Source organism: Mytilus edulis, chromosome 12, assembly GCF_963676685.1.
Source record: "Mytilus edulis chromosome 12, xbMytEdul2.2, whole genome shotgun sequence".
Lineage (NCBI taxonomy): Eukaryota > Metazoa > Mollusca > Bivalvia > Mytilida > Mytilidae > Mytilus > Mytilus edulis.
Genome location: NC_092355.1, coordinates 52,853,738 through 52,872,611, shown reverse-complemented (window position 1 = coordinate 52,872,611; position 18,874 = coordinate 52,853,738). Strand labels below are relative to the sequence as shown.

Here is an 18,874-nt window from a genome sequence, read left to right as displayed (position 1 = left end):
TCAAATAATGGTTAACTAGTTCTATTTCAACAAATTATTTAACAAGAAAAATTTCAAAACAAATCTAAATAACAATCTTGGAATCATACAAATTAATTTATAGAAATTCATACAATTTATCGAACATCAAAATATATGTTAAACTTTTACTCCAACTTTATGTAGTTGTAGCTACAAACACATTTTTTTTTTATAGAACATCAATAAATATGTTAAACTTTTACTAAAATTCTGTCTAGTTTGAGCTACAAAAATATTTTTTTGTCATGCATCCGATTTCACCTTGAGAGATGCACACGCCTGATGAAGCTAATTTGTTTAGCGAAATTTGCATATTTCTATTTAAAATCTAATCGAACTTTTTAATGTATTAATTATCGTGTTTAAGTTATATTCTTAGACATTTATATATTAATATAACGCGTCCTCGACATATACATTTATGCTACCAGAGTTGATTAATTATTTTTTGAAATAATGAGTAACTGGTATTTGAAAATCTGTTTTTCTTTTTTTTCTAGATATGTTGCAAATATGAATTTAGAGGACAATAATATATCGTTCCAATTGTATAAATACTTATGTGACATCGTCGGTTCTGAGGAAGTTGTAAGGACAAGAAGGGAAATATTTGCTGCAAAGGATATTGGTGACCATATTACTGCTGCAACCTTCATAAGTAGTGGCAGTAAAGCAGAAGGTATAGATCTCAAAGGAAGTGATTACGATCTGATGATTCTTTGTGACTATTATCGTGTGTATGAATGCTTGAATGATGGCCAGTATGATTTAGATAAAATAATGTTGTCTATGGATACAGACGACACAAAACCCGGATTTACAAAATTGATGTTAGGTGACAACTTATTCCATAACCTTGTTAAACAAATATTAACCTGGTTTGAGACTGTTGGAGAAAAAACGTACCTTTCAAGTAAACGTGTTCGGGAAAAAGACTTAAAAGATGATATTGTTATTCATGGTCCATGTCAGTCTACACCAGGTGGTGGATTTGATTTTGCAACTTGTTTAAGATGTAAAGAATGGATATCACCAGCTCAACAATGGATTCACAGATCACGTACAACATGGCCAGATTACACACTTGTAACTTCGTCTGTTAAATACGGAGTTTTATTTGTTCCTGTTGGATGTAAAAATTCCCCAAATGAGGACTTACAATGGCGGATATCATTTTCTGTGACCGAAAAATGGTTGATTCATTCATTTTCACATACTCAGTTATTATGCTATGCGTTAATGAAAATCATTTTAAAGGACATTATTAAACTCAGACATGGTGATCTAATTTGTTCCTATTTCATTAAAACAATAATGTTCTGGTTAAGTGAAGAAATAAGTCCAATCGAATGGAAACCTGATAGTATGACTTCTTGTTTTTTAAAGTATTTTAAAAGACTTGTTTACTGTGTTGAATATCAAACATGTCTTCATTACTTTATCCCAGAAATAAATCTGTTTGAAGACAGATTTACTGACAACCAACATAAGGAGTTACTGGAAACACTTCGGGATATTTATAGATCGCCGTGGATTGCTGTATTTCATACGACAACTTTAAAACAATTCTTACCAGGATCAGTTAATTTGCGTAGAATGGAACTTACTGCGTCAGAATTGTCCTGTTTTACCTATATAAGTCTCTTCATGCATGATGGTAATTCCATTCAAATTCTATCTAAAAGAGTTGTTGATAGTTACAATTATGTTTTTAAAAAAGAAATGTGTGTGTTCATGTTAAGTGTTTGTTTCAGAAAATCTATACAATCTTCTGATTATCTTAAGCTGACAGACAGGAACAAATCATTTTACAAACAATACAAGAGAACATTGTGTTATTTCAAAATAAGTTTACTTAGCGATTCAATTTCCTCCTGGTTATTTTTAGCATCTTTGTTTTATCAATGTACACGATTTAAGGAATGTCTCGATATAATCAATTATAATTTATCCATTTGTACTCCTGATAAGATACATCTAGGACTGCACAACAGCTTTGCCGAACAAACCATTTTTAAGAAAATGAAACAAAGATTGGGGTTATTGCTAACGTTTAAATATTTGATAATTGAAGTTGTAAGTTTTCAACATCCGTTTTGTTTATTGCCAGACGAACTGAAACCTTTAATTACCGATGCAATAATTTACTTTCCTCCTGTTGTGTACTCGTATATTCTTCAATTTCTGTGCTGCTATCATCTGGGGGATAACAGCGGAAAACGTAACGCGCTGCATTATCTTGAACTAATAATAGCGGAGCAATACTTTATTTTCCCAAACGAAGGTATTTTTGAAATAGTAAATAAAAGTCTCGATATAGTAAGATCATTGTTATGATTATCATAAAGATTAAAGAGAAAAGAGTTGTATTATGACCTTGCGAACATGTACATTTTATTTTTTAAAGGAATATAATTTAAAAAAACGTTATGTATGTCTTACATGTATGTGGAATTATGAAGTAGTATAAATTTTTGATTTTCTATCTTTTGAAATTTATTTTTTTCACGTATATACTACAGTAAAAAGTAAAATCACAAACATACTGAACTTCGAGGAAAATTCAAAACGGAAAGTCCCTATTCAAATTGCAAAATCAAAAGATAAATCACATCAAACGAATAGACAACAACTGTCATATTCCTGACTTGGTACAGGCATTTTCTTATGTAGAAAATGGTGGATTGAACCTGGTTTTATAGCGCCAAACCTCTCACTCGTGAGACAGTCGCATCAAATTCCATTATATTGACAATGATGCGTGAACAAAAGAGACATTATAGGTAAAATTTTCAAGATAGGGGAACAACAGCCATCAATCTTAATCAGAACAAAATCAAACAAATATATAACAAAGAAGCACAACAACGCATATATCAAATTTAAACAACCATGTTCATTGCTTGCTTCTTTTTGTATTTAATTTAAGTATGTTTAAATCAACCCATAAAGGATTGAAAAAAAGGGAAACAAAATATTCCAACTGCTTCTTAATTTCAATGTCAATGAAGCTCTTTGGTTGGACGTTTAAAAAGCAAAATCACAAAAACACTGAACTCCGGGGAAAATCGTAGAAAATGGTGGATTGAACCTGTTTTGTTTTTTTCAGTTTTTTCTTCATTAATTTAACGTTTACAAATGTACAAGGTGACGTCCTCATTTGCAAAAAATGTTTTTACTTTGGTTGTCAGAAATGCATATGTAGCTAGTCTTCAGCATGACGAAATATAAGAATAGCACCCCACAAAAGTAACAACATATAACTTACTAATAAAACATATACTATATTTGAGAGACACCAATAATACTGACATTTAAACAATAGAATTCCTTTTAAATTCGGAAGTAATATTCGGCATTTGGTATGACAATAAGTCTGATTGTATTATAAGGCATATATTTTTATTTGTGTTAGATAGATCACCGGCTTCCTGAGCTTTAACCTAAAAAAATAATTTTACTGTTAATTGTTTTAAATGTCCAGTTCTGTTGTGTTTCGAAGAATTTGTAAACGTGTTTACTAAGTAACAACAGTAACTGCACGTGCTGCCTCATACTTAACTTGTGAAGGTCGATCTTTCAAATGTTCTAGTCAGACTTGGGGTCAATTACATTGGAATAAAATTAATTAAATTACACATTACATTGCAAAAATGATCAATTACACTAATTACACATTACACAGTTTTTGAAATGTAGTTAATTAAATTACAATTACTTTACTAAAGTAATTAAATAAATTACACATTACATTTCATCATAACATTTTTAAACAATATATATTACATGTATATCATATATATCATGTATATATAGCATGTGTAAAATATTCTTCTAAGCTAGCTTACAACATTGTTTTAGCATTGCATTTGATCATCATTAGTATTTTTAATGTTTTGTCATTTAGTCTGCATCTCTCTGGTTTGAACACTTTGTTTCGACAGGAGCTGATGTGGCAGATATTGCTTGGTCATAAGATGTGTTGATAGAAGAGGGAATGTGTTTCTATTAACTTGCCAATACATTAAGGGGTAATTTGAAAACTCAGAAATGAATCCATTTAATTAAACATAATATAAATATATAAATTATAAATAAATTAAAAGTTTGTACATGTTTTTTTTTTACTTATTAATTATTATTTAAAAGTATGCTTGTCATTAGATTGTAAATGATTTTTAGTACAAACAATGTATAATGTCTAAATATTAGCAATACTTTGCTAATTAAATAACATACATGTTATAGTGGCATTGTCCCTACGCTGTTTTATTTTACATTTAGTCTGATTAATTACCATTTGTTTTTACAGCTGCTAAATTTTATTTCTATAATCCTTTTGTGTATACTGATTTGACAAAATTAGTGTGTGCAATGATTTAAAATTCTAAATGAACTGTCTAAAAAAGATTAACATTTTTGTTTAACCATACATATGATACATATATAAATAGTATGTATATACATGTTATCAATCTATTTAGATAAAGATCTTTCTTTAAAACTGAACAACACCAATATATGATACTTTAAAAAAGTTATATGACTATTTAGCAAACATTTCTGTATTGAAAATAAATAATAATTATATTAACACAATTTCTTATCATTAACTCCATAAAAGTACATGTAATTCAAATGTTATTCAAAAGTAATTCAGCATTACATGCTTTTTTCATTGTAATTAATTAAATTACAATTACATGTAATTTAAAAAATGCTCAAATACACATTACATTCAATTATATGGAAAATTGTAATGCATTACACTTAATAACCCCATCCCTGGTTCTAGTCAATTATTCCAGATCATATCGCCATACTTTAAAATGAGTCGACCAAATGAAAAATACATGGCTCCAACTTCTTTTTTTTTAAACTTAAGCCTTCGTAACATATTCAAGCGGACAGATGCGTTTGCTATGTTGCTATCAATTTGTGTTTACCAGCTGCCCTCACCCGGAAGATGTAATCCAAGGTGTTTTTGTGACTGGCAAGTTTATGTTATATTGCTATCAATGATTAATGACGGATGATGATCAGGGTCTTTTTCTGGATATTAGTATTGATAAAGTTTTCCATGGTTAAATGTCATTAACTATTTATCTGCCCATTAAATTCGATGCATATTATGATTAAAAGTAACGGACGTAATAAGGGGATTTTTGATAACTGCAAAAATGCTAGCGTCGTCAGATAATAGCAAATATAATAACTTACCTATTTACAATATCATAAATAAAAACAAAAAAAGGACCCAAAATAGATCCTTGAGCACCACCATTAATAATTTTTGCCAAGAAGGAAACTGTCCCATTTATAACCATATGTTGTTTCCGGTCAGCCGAAACAGAAGAATAACAGGTATGCCCATCTTATTAAGTTTAAAAGACAAAAGAGGGACGAACGATACCAGAGGAACAGTCAAACTCATAAATAGAAAAAAAACCTGTATGCAATACGCGGTCGAAGGCTTTACTAATATCAAAGAAGACAATTATGATATCTTTTCACTCATCTAATAGTGCGGTGACTGAAGGCAGATTTTTTTTAATTTAATCTCCCCACCGAACACACACCTATATAATATATCATTTGAAAGAGGAAATCGTGTACTATAATAATATGCCTGTCGTCAAGACTTGATATGGTCACATTTTTTTTTAAATTGAAGTCAAAGGTCATATGTAAAAATCTGTAAAAATTTAGGAGAGTTTCAATTTTGACATTTTTTTATATTTCTAAACTCTACCTAAATTACAAATGATACTGTTTTGGCTTAAGTAATGTTTGTTATTATACATAAACCTTAACCATTGAGATTTTTTACAAAAAAAAATCATAAAACGACGTTTTATAAACAAAACTTTAAATATCAAGTTTTCAACCTATAAAATGTTTAGAGCACCTTAACCTTATGACAAATTTCAATTTCAGGTAAAAATCAAGTGTCATGCAGGACAATACTTTAAAATTATTTTTCAAACTATCATATTGGGTGAGGTATCAAAGCAAAGCAATAGAACACTACAGTCAAATATGACCTCAAATGTAATTTGCGGATACTTCAGGTTTTTTTTTATAGACTTCTCGTTGCTTTTGTTTTTTCTCACAATTATTACTGCTTCCATATTATTATCTGTTGTTGTGTATTTTACTCTGGTTAAAATCTATTACATTATAGGTTTTGTACCTATATCCCCCTTTTTTTCCTTGCAATGTACCACAAACTTCATAAGTATTCCATATAAAAAAAAAGATGTGATATGATTGCAAATGAGACCAAATGAGACATAAATTAACTTACAATTATAGGTCCCGTACGGGCTTCAACAAAGAGTAAAATTCATACTGCATAGTCTTCAATTCCCGAAATAAATAATGTAAACAAACTAAAAATCTAACTGCCCGATAAGTGTACCAGATAAATAAGAAACAAACAAATACAGTATATAGAAACAAACGACAAACACTGCATTACCGTCTCGTGACTTGAAACTGACACATACAGAATGTGGCAGGGTTTAACTGTTTAAAGGGCGCGCCAACACTCCCCTAACCTGGGTGTACCAGTGCAACAAGCTTAATACCAAATCAACCGTTATCTTCATCATCTGCATTTTCATCAACCGTCACAAGACATGTTTTAATATTTCTACTCATTTCACTCATGTCCACAGGTCTGCACATGAAACGTCTTGCTCAAAGCAAACACGTTATTTTGAGTTTTTCTTTACAAATATAGACAAGGTATTGTAGGAAGTCCGAAGACAGTTGTTCCTAAAAAAAATACCAGCTTCAAACCATCTCTATCAATTCATCCAAGATTTAAAAGAGATTTAAAAGGGGGTTTGGGAAGGTGTGATGACATCCATATGCGTGTCTGCAAAGATGCTGAGAAAACATTATACGAGATGTATACACTATCTTGAATTCGCTCAATTTCATGGTTGGCAACACATTAGATAGTGTCGCACTTTACTTTAAGAAGAATAAAATCCATTGACATTCAATGTTTCAACAAGGTGTTTTGAACAAAATTCATGGTACGTTTGTAAAGCAAATCCTAAATGGAAAAGAGTAAAACAAAATTGGCCACACAAACGATTGACTTAACAATTGCTTAGCATTTTTTACACAATTTCTATGGTGTCAATTCCTGAGAATAGTCTTTGCTGTATTAAGTTTCATCGAGTAACTATAAAATGAATTGCAATAAATACGAAGGCATTAACTGAATTAAAGAAGGAAGAGACAATTCATCCGAAGTTGGGTATTCTTCTTTAGAGTTTCGATGTCTTTTCTAAGTATACTTGCAGCGGAATGAAACATCTGTTCGTTATTTGTGTCTATTACCGTTGACATTGATATTTTGAGGTCAGTTTTCAATTGCCTAGCAGCTGATGTGGCATCTTAAATAGTTATTTTGCTACTATATATTATGTTATATTTGCCTTGAACTTGTTGAAGTTGTTTGACAACTGAATTTTTATAGAAATCAATAAGTTTAGACCTTATGTTACAAGTAGAATATTTTGAACTAGAGTCAGTCGGAAGAAAAGATCTATATTTATCAAGTAACGGTGTCATGAGAATGACCATTAAATCGTTGTCAATCGCCAAAATAAATTAAAATTGGTAAAAGCAGTATCGTGATCTGAGATATCTGCTTCCAAGGGTTTGGATTTTTTTTGTCTTTTTTCGTTTTGAGCAAATGATTTGTAATGATAGAGTGCTTGAAGTTTAAAAGATGGACGGAAAAACTATTTCAATTTTAACTTTATCTGACACGGATAATACATTCTTCATACGCTCATCTGATTCAAACTTAAAAGTATTTTTTTGATATTTCTAAAATGTTTTGTTTCAACAAAATATATAAGTGCTCCAGTTGAACGACTGCATTCTAGAACGCATACAAATACTCGAAACTGCTGGACAACAGTCTGATAATTGTATGTCGTCATTAAATATCAGATAAGAAGCTTCCTCGCTCTAAAAGGGGGCACAAATATGTCAACTTGTGTAACTTTTGTAGCATGAACGATGATAAACTGCCTACACGGAGTTCTTCAAATTAACAGCTATCGCATGAAATCACAGGCACTTGTTTCTGTCAATATGAAGTTTACTATCCATACCCGTACGGAAAATCACAAAGATAATTTTTCGTAGAAACAAGTGCCTGTGCATGAAACATCTTGATGTCCACCTCATCCAATCTTTTATTCAATGCAGATACGAAGTCGACTTTCCTATATGGGTAAATTGACTCAAAATTCCAGTCGAGTTTTTTTGCATATAAGCACTGCATAAAATTGAACGACTTTTGTCTTTTCTTTTGACTTAATAGAGTAAGTTGCAACGGACTTGACATATCACGGAATACTTACTGAAACTATCCGTCAATTATTTTGATTTTACAATAAGACTATTCTGACAAAGTATATTTGATGTTTTATAAAAAAAAAAACCATAGAATATAAACATATACAAACAAAGTATGTGCCATATATGTGCACTTTCATTGAAAAAATGTGTATATAATAGCGAAAAAGGTAGTGATTTCATATATCAGGTGAGAGCAAATTATTGACTAATACACAAAATGTGACGAAAGGCAAGTGATTAAGTTCCGTGTTGAAATTGAAGTTTTTAGTCCATTCTTTTTCCATTGATTTCTTAAGGTTTTTTTCATATTTTGGCTATAGAAATTTTTATCACTTATTAGTTTTATGAAATACTATATGTTTAAAATATTATGGGATAATTTTTATTACTACTATGAAGAAGAAACTAAAGTTTGTGTCTGAATTTGCAATTAAAATTACCTCAATTTTAAACAGTCCAAACTGCGCAAATTTTATAGATAAGAAGAAAATAAAATACTAAATAGAGTATTTTGACATATAAAAATGGCTTCAGGAAAAACTATTTCAATTAAATGTAAGCAAACATACACAATTTTTCATTTTGAAAAAGGGGGGTTGAAACTCTCCAATATACTACTAGTCATTAAAACGACTTTTAGAAAAATGTGACCGTACGAAATTCTGACGACAGGAAGACATATTTGTCTTTAAGTTAAGACCATTTTTAGCCGTGTGTTATTTGGGGAGATTAAACTCGCGATCTAGACGACTTTTTACACTTCTGTCACCGCACTATAAGGTCTGACTTCAAACATAAGTGAATTATAATAGCTGGTTACGAGTTGAGAGTCTTTTAACATAAATCCCAACAGGTGTTTCGACAAGAGATCCCTTGATTGAATTAATAATATGTTTATATATACATCTTTCAAAGGCTTTTCCTATAACATTCAACAGTGAGATATATACTACTTTTATGAAGTGTGTAGTTTACAAATATACCTGCCTATCGGTTGTATTTTGTTAGGTTGATATCTTATCAATGCATTCTATATCTCCTTTCATTATGTTAATGAACTTGGTTTTTGATGTTAACAACATCAACATAATAAATGTACAATTGTTTTATCTGTTGTAAATAAATTGTTGAATCAAAACATTACATATTTTATCTGCAATCAATATTACAAAGTGTTTCATGAGAAGAATATTGGGCAAATGTGGAGAATTAAGTACAACATTCATGACCATGCACATATCAGATTCAATTTTAATGTACATTAAATAATTTCTGTTTAAATAAAGGTTTCTGTATCGTACAAATTCGTTCTTTGTATGTTATAGAAGTAGCCTTATAGTTTATAGGTAGCTTCGTTGACGTCGCATAAAAAAGCAAGAACGTGAATATCAGATGATGTTTCAATTGCAAACCCTTTGCCGATTTTATTGTTTTAAGAATTGCAATTGCAAAAAAGATTTCTTATTCGGATGTCTTTTAAAAAGAATTATTGCACAAGAGCCCTGAGAAATCAACAAAATCAAAATAAAATAAAATTCCGCGAAAGTCTATTAATGTTTTTGGTGAATTTAAGTCATTTTAAAAACATGACGTCATACAAATGAAAACGCTAGAGTTGAAGGTTAAGTGAACCATCGAAATTCGTATAATAATTTGTTTTATTTTCTATTCTATTGCATCATTTGCATATTTACTGATTTCAGTAAGTCAACATGGCGGCTTCTTAGTTAAGAAATGTCAACTTTTGATTTGACGGTAGCTAACGAGACAAACATGTAAATTTAAAACGGCAAATGCAGGGTTTGAGAATTAAAAGAATTAAACAGATGTTTGTCTAGCGGTTGATTAGTATTGTAATTTTCATTGTAATTAATAAATGTTATATCAGTCTTACAAATATAACCTTGAGTTATATTCTGATTCTATCTTATTTTGGGAAAATCTTTTTTAACTGTTCAAATAAGACGTCACTTTGTGAGTTGATGGCTTTGGCTAACTCGGCTGTGTATTTTTATGTGCTGGTTTAGGTTGTTTTATGTAATGTATCCGTTTTTATTCTGTAGTTAGTCACCATTTTGGTTTTATCATATATATCTATTATATAGTCATTTCATAAAATTTACTGTTTGCAAAAGTATGAATTATTTTAAATAATGAACATGTTCTTATCCTAGGCTGAAAACCTTAGCCGTATTGGTCACAATTTTTTTGAACTTTTGGTCCTCATTGCTCTTCGACTTTGTACTTGTTTTGGCTTTCGGACTTCTTTTATCTGGGCGTTGCTGGTTGGCCTTGTATGGACGAAACGCACGTCTGGCGTATTACAATTTTAAACCTGGTACCTTTTGTTAGCTATTATTCGTGGGTTTCTCTGTCCTATATGTTTTCCCATTTATTTGTATTGTAGTCCTGTCATGTAATGTTATCATTTTAATGTTATATTTAACTTTGCTATAAAAGCGGGAGGTTTGGCATGCCACAAAACCAGGTTCAACCCACCATTTGTTTCTTAAAATGTCCTGTACAAAGTCTGGAAAATGGCCATTGTTATATCATAGTTCCTTTCTGTGTGTGTTACATTTTAATGTTGTGTTTCTGTTGTGTCGTAGTTCTTCTCTCATAATTGATGCGTTTCCCCCTAATTTAGTTTGTAACCCGGATTTGTGTGTGTTTTTTTTTTTTCAATCGATTTATGAATTTCGAACAGCGGTATAGTACTGCTACCTTTATTTATTCACGAATTAATTCATACAAGCTACTGCGTTATTAGAATTTTTGAGCTTTCTCTAACAGGGAGTAAACAAGAACAGCCACACACACAGCATACCCACCCTCGCTTCAGTTTTTTTTTTAATGACCGTATTTGTCCTTTTAGAATCAGAATAATTCATGGAAGCCATGCATATATTTGTTGTAAATTTACACTAGCCTGGGCCGTGATGTTCGTTAATTATATATCTCGCTATCGTTCAGGATAAAATTCGGATATCACGGCCCAGGCAATGAGTAAATTTCCAACAAATCTATGGCTTCCCTGAATTATTTCTTAATTAATATACTTGAACCTATCGAAAGAAGTATTATCTTCCTTCTTTATAGAAAAAGTCCTTGCAACAAGACATTTATAGATCAGTTTCAAGTGTCCTTTAAGAACTATAATTTTCAAAACCGGAAGTTGCTTATACTAACCCATATTTCGGTTGAAAGTATATTGAAACCATATATTTTCGGAATCGGTGTTTATTTTACCTGTTCGATCATTCCGTGATGATTTACTTTTTCCTTTAATTTTTTTTCTTTTTATCAAAACACTAATGTAGCCACTTTACCTATTTTTATAAACTGAAAGTCTGACCGATGATTTATGAGAAAATGAATTTGTTTGTGCCTAAATATACATAGAGTTATGCCAATTTTTATTGATTGTTGGTATAATTGGTACTTTTAAGTGTGTCTGTTAACTTCTGTCATATTTGCAAAGTGAAGGGAAGTAATTCAATTCTTTAACGTCAATAGCCAATATATAAGGGAGATAACAATGATACAACTTACTATCTATAGTCTATTTTCTTTATTAAAAAAAACTGTTCTTCTTATGCATCCTTATCTGAAAGTGAAAAGATACATTTTACAGAGGTATTTTTAGATCTTGTATACATAATTATAATGTTGATGCAATATTAAAAAAAAATGCACCTAGTTTCTTTAAAATGTTCTTATTACAGTTAATGTCATACTTTTGTGTTATGAATATGATTAAATAATACCTTTACTGGATAATCATGATTTATGAAATAAAATATTAACCTGTGAACTGCAGACTACCATTCTTATAATCTGTCACTATTTCTTCTATCTGCATATCATAGCACTCTTTACTACTACTGGTTGATATGTCTTTGTTCCAATATTCAATCTGTAATATATTAAGACATAATCATGTGATGATACATAAAGTTATGAATACTAGTACTCAGTATAGCAGAAATTAACTCTTTAACAAAATCATGACTGAAACAAATCTTTCAACATTAATTTATGAAAATGATCAAGCTGATACCCATTTTGAATTTGTTTTATACAATCTATACTGAATATATTTAGAACTTAATTCTTTCAAAATATGATAGTTATCTCCTATATGATTTAAAAGTAACAACTTTAATATATAATATACTTTAGCTTAGACATACATAACAATACATAAGAAAAATGGATGCATCTTTGTCATTATGTCAAACAAAACCTTCACCATAGTGAAAAGAATACAGATAAGAAGCACCAATAAAAGACATGCTAGGTGGTTGTGTTCAAATATGATCTTAAACTTCTTTACTTCACTGAAATCATGGCTTATTCAACAGCTAGAATCTAGTCAATAAATGTGACAAGTCTATTGTTATATGCTTAAGCTTTCAATGATAGCAAAATGTTTTAATAATTGAGTTAAATCATGGAAAGTTTTGTTCATATTTTAATTTTGGACTGGTAATGTGCTATGTTGAAAAGGATTTGTGATCCACCATTTAAAAAAATGTTAGTTTCAGATTATGAACTGTCAATAACCTTAAATGTTCCACTTTCATATGTGAGAATTTTTCCTAGCCAGTTGCAATCCGTCTGTTTTTCATCATCATGCCATACATGTAAAATTTGGTACCCAATAAGTAGCTCTGGTTCTTTAGATAATTTTGCCAAATAAAAATCATTTTCAGATGAATTTTGAGAACTTTAATGTTTTTTTATATCCAAAAGTTGAAGAAGATTTTCTACTAATTTCAGTTCACTGTATGGTTTTCCTTTGCAACTGTATAAAAATAAATGTTTCTGTTCACAATTTACTGTAACCAACTCCTTTAACATGTTAAATTGTTGTTTTAAAGCTTTAATTTTTTTAGTTTTGGTTCGACATTTCTCTAGTTCTGTATTTATTTTATTTCTATCTTCCCAAATTCCAATATCTCTCATTTGCTCTAAAACATCTTGTTTGTGTTTACTTCTTTTTTCTTATTTCTTTTTCTGTTGTTCCTCCCTTTGTCTTATTATTGCTACATGACTTTTAAAAAGATTACTCTTTCTCTCTTTCATTATTTTAATATTACTCCTGTTAGATTTTCTTGCCTCAGATATAATATTTTTTTATCATCAGCAGATTTTTTCTCTAACCATACACCAGTTTTATTACCACTATACATAATTGTATTTTCTATACTATTTATATTGCAATTAGGTGCACTTTTAAATTTCGAATCAACTTTAGCCATAAGTCTTTCCAAACAAATATTATTTGGTGGACAAGATGCAGATTTTTTGATAATGTTGTTACTAGGTTCATGATATTTGCCATCTTTCAAAAAGTCTTTAAATAAAAGTTCACATTTGCAGCGCAATACAACAACTAATTTGGCAAGTATAGCCTCTGTCTGACTGTCCAATAGAGATTCTTCAAAGAGAGACGTAGATACATCACTCAGCTGTGAGGATGGTCCGAAAAATAGCGAAATACCATTTTTTAGCATTAAATATGGGTTTTCTTCACAACATTTTAGTACATCAATAAGTCGATTATACACATTTCCCATGGATAGGGCAGTAGTACTTTCATCAGATGCTCTGTTTAAATATGGTTCAGTAATAATTTTGGATATGATGCCCAAAGCTCTGCAAATTGCCAATATTCTGTCATCTTTTAGTGCTTTCAAAATATAACGGTGTGTAAAATTTAGTGTGCTTTTAGAATTTTCAAAGTACTGTACCAAATGAGAAGCTAAATAAAATGTCCCTGCTGCATTAAAAAACAAAAACATTAAATCTGTTTCCTCTAAAATTCATTACAGGAATTGATTTTATCCCTTTATCTTTCATGTAAATCGACGCATACAAGGGATCTACTGACCCATCTTTATAAAAAAGTTTGGAAACAAATCTGAGCAGTGTCAAAGTTTTTGAATCTGAAGAACTTTTAGAATCTGACGCAGCACAAAAACCAATATTACTTTCAAATTTCATAATTTCTTTTTGACAAATATCTGCAAACTGCAATACTGGATGAACAGCACATCTAAATTCATTGATATTGTTATCCATGCATGTACCAGTAGCACTATTTTCAGCATTTAATAATCTATTGGTTTTTATTTCAGTTGCACTTCTGTCAGTCATAAAGTTTGATGTTTTTTCTAAAAAGTTGGTACTCTCAGAAATATCAATTAAGATTTCTTTTGTATTCTTAACATATGTTTCAGCTTTACCATCTGAAACTTCTCGTACGCCTGCAGTCAAAATTTTACCTGACTCAGTTGAATATCCAACACCATATATGTTTCTCCCTTTTTTAGTAGTCGCATCTCTGTGCATAGTTAAGTTTTTATCATTTTTAAATTCATCCTCTATATGATGCCTTGACACACTACCTAATTCATGCATCATTTTTGATGCTGTGCTAACACTTGGAAGTTCATTAATTTCATAGTTCACGAGTGAGAGAACAGTACGAATATTTGGCTGAATATGTTGTAACCCTATATTTCTACTTAGAAATTCATAGTATACTTTTCTGATGTTTTCATCATATGGCTTGCCTTTTTCACTCAATCGTAAACTTAACTGTTTGTCAGTGATAGTTTCTATACCAATATTTTGATTTTCATCTGAATTTAATTCAGAATGTAAATTGTCTATTTCACTGTGAAGGTCACTGATCAAGCCTTTTAACATGTTTAAAGTGTTACACTGCACTCCCTTTTCAACACTTTCTATAGCGTATTCAATTTTACCTATATTTCTCTCAAATTTCAGTTTTTTAACTTGTTGTTGTAATCTGCTAATAGTACAAGACTGGCGCTTAATTTTTTGGTTTATTTTGGATAAATTTAGATTTCTCCATTTATTTCGCCAATTCTGCATGCATCTGTCTTTCTAAATTTAAAATGATTCTTTCCTGGCTATTATGTTTGATATTTCCAGTAATACATGTATTAGGTAACTTTGATAGTACAAGTTTTGGTAATTTAAATTGTCTTAAGCTATAGGTTATAAACCGTTCCCCGCTGTGGTAACCTAATTTTTTCATAAAATGTGCTACTCTTCTGGCTTTGATTTGCAAACTATATGCATTTACGGTATCAATATGCACACCAGCCACATCACATAGTGCTACATGTAGCTTTTTAACATTTCCATTTAATCTATCATATATTTCCTTCACTATTTTATTTGTTATTTTTGCCATGACAGTTCACAAATGAAAAAATATCTCAGATATTTACCATAATTCTCTGTTTTGAAGAAATAAAGAATCAAGCATAAGCAAGCAATAGCAAGTAAGCACAACAAAATATAATTGCAAAATAAAAGCAAAGGGTAATACAAGCAGCACAAAAAATTATATTAGAATTAAATAATAAAAAAAAGCAATTTTAAAAAACTGTAATGAAAAATGATCTACATACCAAATTACAATAAGATCACATTGTGTTTTCATAACAACACATCCACTGTAGTTTAAGGAAACTTGTGTTTTGCATCAATCTAAAAAAAAAAAACAGTACTGATCAACACTAATAACAAATTCACATAAATTACTAGTGCAGTAAAATCTTAAAAAATCAGGTGTATGAAAAAATTTAGTTTTACAGCTCATTTCCTAATGCTTGTAGAGAACAACTTTAAAAGGCTTGCTTGCTCTGTTTGTATAAATTTTAATTCAAGATTTATAAGTAACATTGACATCTTCAAACAATATATATATATTTTAACTTGTATATATCATATTTAAATTTGATTGGACATTATCCCTATTACAATAGTACAATAAAAAAAACCAAAGTCTTGCTTTACATGCATTAAGAAATTAGCTGTAATCATAAAACGAATAAGTTTCAAAACATGCTTTTGACACAACTTGTGCTATGAAAACTCACATATCCAAACAGTGTCACCATGATCAGACTTTATTTTAGTAAAATTAGTGCTTGGATAGAACAAATGTACCATTTTTTTTACCTTATTTTCTGTTATTGATACATAGATGGCACTTTGGACATACTAATTCTAAGACTCATTTTGATTTCATACTAAAATTTATTGTTCAAAATTAGTATACAATTTAAGAAACTTCACAAAATGTTTGGCCAATCAACTAGTTTCTGTAAAATTTAATACTTTAATTATGCACAATGCTTAGTGAGTCATCACTGTCAGTATCATCAGGAGGATAGTATGGTCCCCTGCACTGTGTGTTAATTAAACTAGCTGAATGTGAAGAAGAATCAGATTCCATTATGTCAACAATTTGAATATGACCTGTGTCTATCAAATTCTGTCGAATATCTTCGTCATCAGTATATTCAATATCTACACTTGAGGACTGATTCAAAGAATCAGTTTCTGAATCAGATCTTAAAAAGTATGACTCAAATGTATTTGATTCTAGTTCCTGATATTGCCCTTCATCTGTATGTTCAACTTTATCTGCATTTGAACTTACAAATGAATCGATAGAATCAAAGATATCTGGAGAATAGATAGTGTCTCCATTTACACAATTTATACTTCCATGGACAACATTACAAATTTCACACAAACACCCTGAAGACAGATTACTGACTGATTCCTCGATTTCAGAATCAGTTTCTATCCCAAAATATTCATTATAAACACAGCGATATAAAAGTGCTGCACTTCCATTATATAGTGAAATATATCCTTCTTCAGGAACAGGAGTCTGAAAGTAAGGGTATGCCAAAAATGCACATCTAGCCATTTTTCTGAAATTTAAGTATTTTTAATTTAGTTTTGTTTTCAATTTAAAAATTTTTACATCTTGTATGCATTTTTATTTTTGAGTTGGTTGCTGCATATTCCTGGGAGGGAATAAGTATTATATTTTTTCTTTTTGTTTTTTTTTCAAATGTGAAGATATTTGAAATGTTAGCATATGAACAAGGGAAGTAATCCTTATAATATTAAATAATTATCTCCCCTATTAATGTCTTGTATCACTAGTATATTAAATAAAATAAAATCAAAGTTTTATTCATTGTCGATGCATAGTAAACAAAGTAACACAAGGTCTAGTGAGCTTTTAAATCAATTCTCCCACTGTTTATAATTCTTTTATGCTTTATATACTAAATGATTTTGATGTAACAAAAAACAACAACATTGTCATCATTACTTTTAACTCACACAGTCAAGACTGCATAAATAGTTAGTGAAGAATTTCTATTTAAATATAAATATGAGTATTTCAGTATTAAAGATTCTTCATTACTTCATAATTATTCATTGTTATATGAATAAAAGGAGATGTGGTATGTACATCAATAAGACAACAAATCAATGACATGCTAATAGATAACAAAAAGACAAAATACATTCTTCAATAACTCAAAAGTTTAAATTTCTTATGAAGAGATTGGTTCCTTCTTAAAAAATTTAAATGCTGCATTTGTTTTACAACACAGTTATCTCTTAATCTAAAATATCTAAACAGAAGCTTACCAAGTTCCTTTTATCTTCAGTTATACCAAAGTCCAACTTCAAACTTCAAATACAGATAATGAAAAATAAGCTCCTGAAAATATATTAAACTTGTCTCACTTTAATACATAGATTTAAGAAAATTCAATTTATAGCACTAGTGGAACCCTCAGGTTGCATAACACTTGCAGAGCCTGATTAATGATCCACACGAATATGTGTTAAGATCGTTCGCCATGCTTACATGTTACAAAGCCAACTAGCATAAAGCAGAGGGTGAATAAGGATCAAGAGGTGCATACACTATAAAGTGTGTGTTGTATAAGAGCAAGAGAGAAGAGAACATGCATATAAACTGAATTCATTTTTTTCTTGTGACATGCAATGGAAGTGTTATAGGTATTAGAGAAGGAACATTAAAATTCAAAGGATGATATGAAAAAAAATATAACCATTGACTTTATTGATATTTAAATGATATTTAAATGAAAAATACTTACTGTGTTGCAAATCATAAATAAGATGAAATCAATGTTTCGTTGTTTTAACTCAGTAACTGAAAAAGAGACATACTTCAGTTTAATGTATTTTATTGATATAAGAGGATGGTAATGAGTTATTTTTTAGCAACGCTGTCGTCCCTTCCAGTGTTCTCTTTTATGTCTATTGTGGTAAAGAGTAAGTTTTTGTTCTTGCAATGTTGTTGGGTTTTTCATTTAATTTTGTTAGTGTGTTATATTTCCGGTTTTTTTCATGTTTGATTCCATGTGCTCGCTTCATGTTTACTCTAACTTATATTCCATGTTTTGGGTAAGTACTCTTTATTTCTCATAGTTGTAACACATTTGACTAAAAGGCACTAAGTCTGGACTTAACTTATTGAACTTATATATGTTTATTGTTTCTGTTCTCCTTTTGTAATTCTATAGTCTCATGTTATAATTATGTATTTAATAAGGTCCATCATATTAGTACCATT

At 30.0% G+C, this 18,874-nt stretch overlaps 2 protein-coding genes and 1 long non-coding RNA gene across 3 annotated transcripts in view; 2 read left to right on the top strand and 1 right to left on the bottom strand.

The window, feature by feature from the left end:
• Nucleotides 1-18,874, top strand: part of LOC139498786 (uncharacterized) — a 598,641-nt gene that overhangs the window by 485,007 nt on the left and 94,760 nt on the right. The window lies entirely within an intron of this gene.
• LOC139497689 (cyclic GMP-AMP synthase-like) lies at nt 535-4,404 on the top strand. The gene is made up of 2 exons (XM_071285923.1): nt 535-1,678; nt 4,334-4,404. The coding sequence occupies exons 1-2, from the start codon at nt 535-537 to the stop codon at nt 4,402-4,404; spliced, it is 1,215 nt and encodes a 404-aa protein (XP_071142024.1).
• Nucleotides 11,964-18,452, bottom strand: LOC139498775 (uncharacterized). Its single transcript, XR_011658009.1, has 4 exons — nt 18,396-18,452; nt 15,864-15,942; nt 12,220-12,328; nt 11,964-12,019 (listed from the first exon to the last, which is right to left on the bottom strand). It is a non-coding gene; the product is annotated as an uncharacterized lncRNA (long non-coding RNA).

Coding starts and splice junctions, on each gene's coding strand:
- LOC139497689 (XM_071285923.1), top strand. CDS start 535: ATGAATTTAGAGGACAATAATATATCGTTCCAATTGTATAAATACTTA. Junction 1,679..4,333: donor AAGTCTCTTCATGCATGATG/GTAATTCCATTC, acceptor TTGTTTTTACAG/CTGCTAAATTTTATTTCTAT.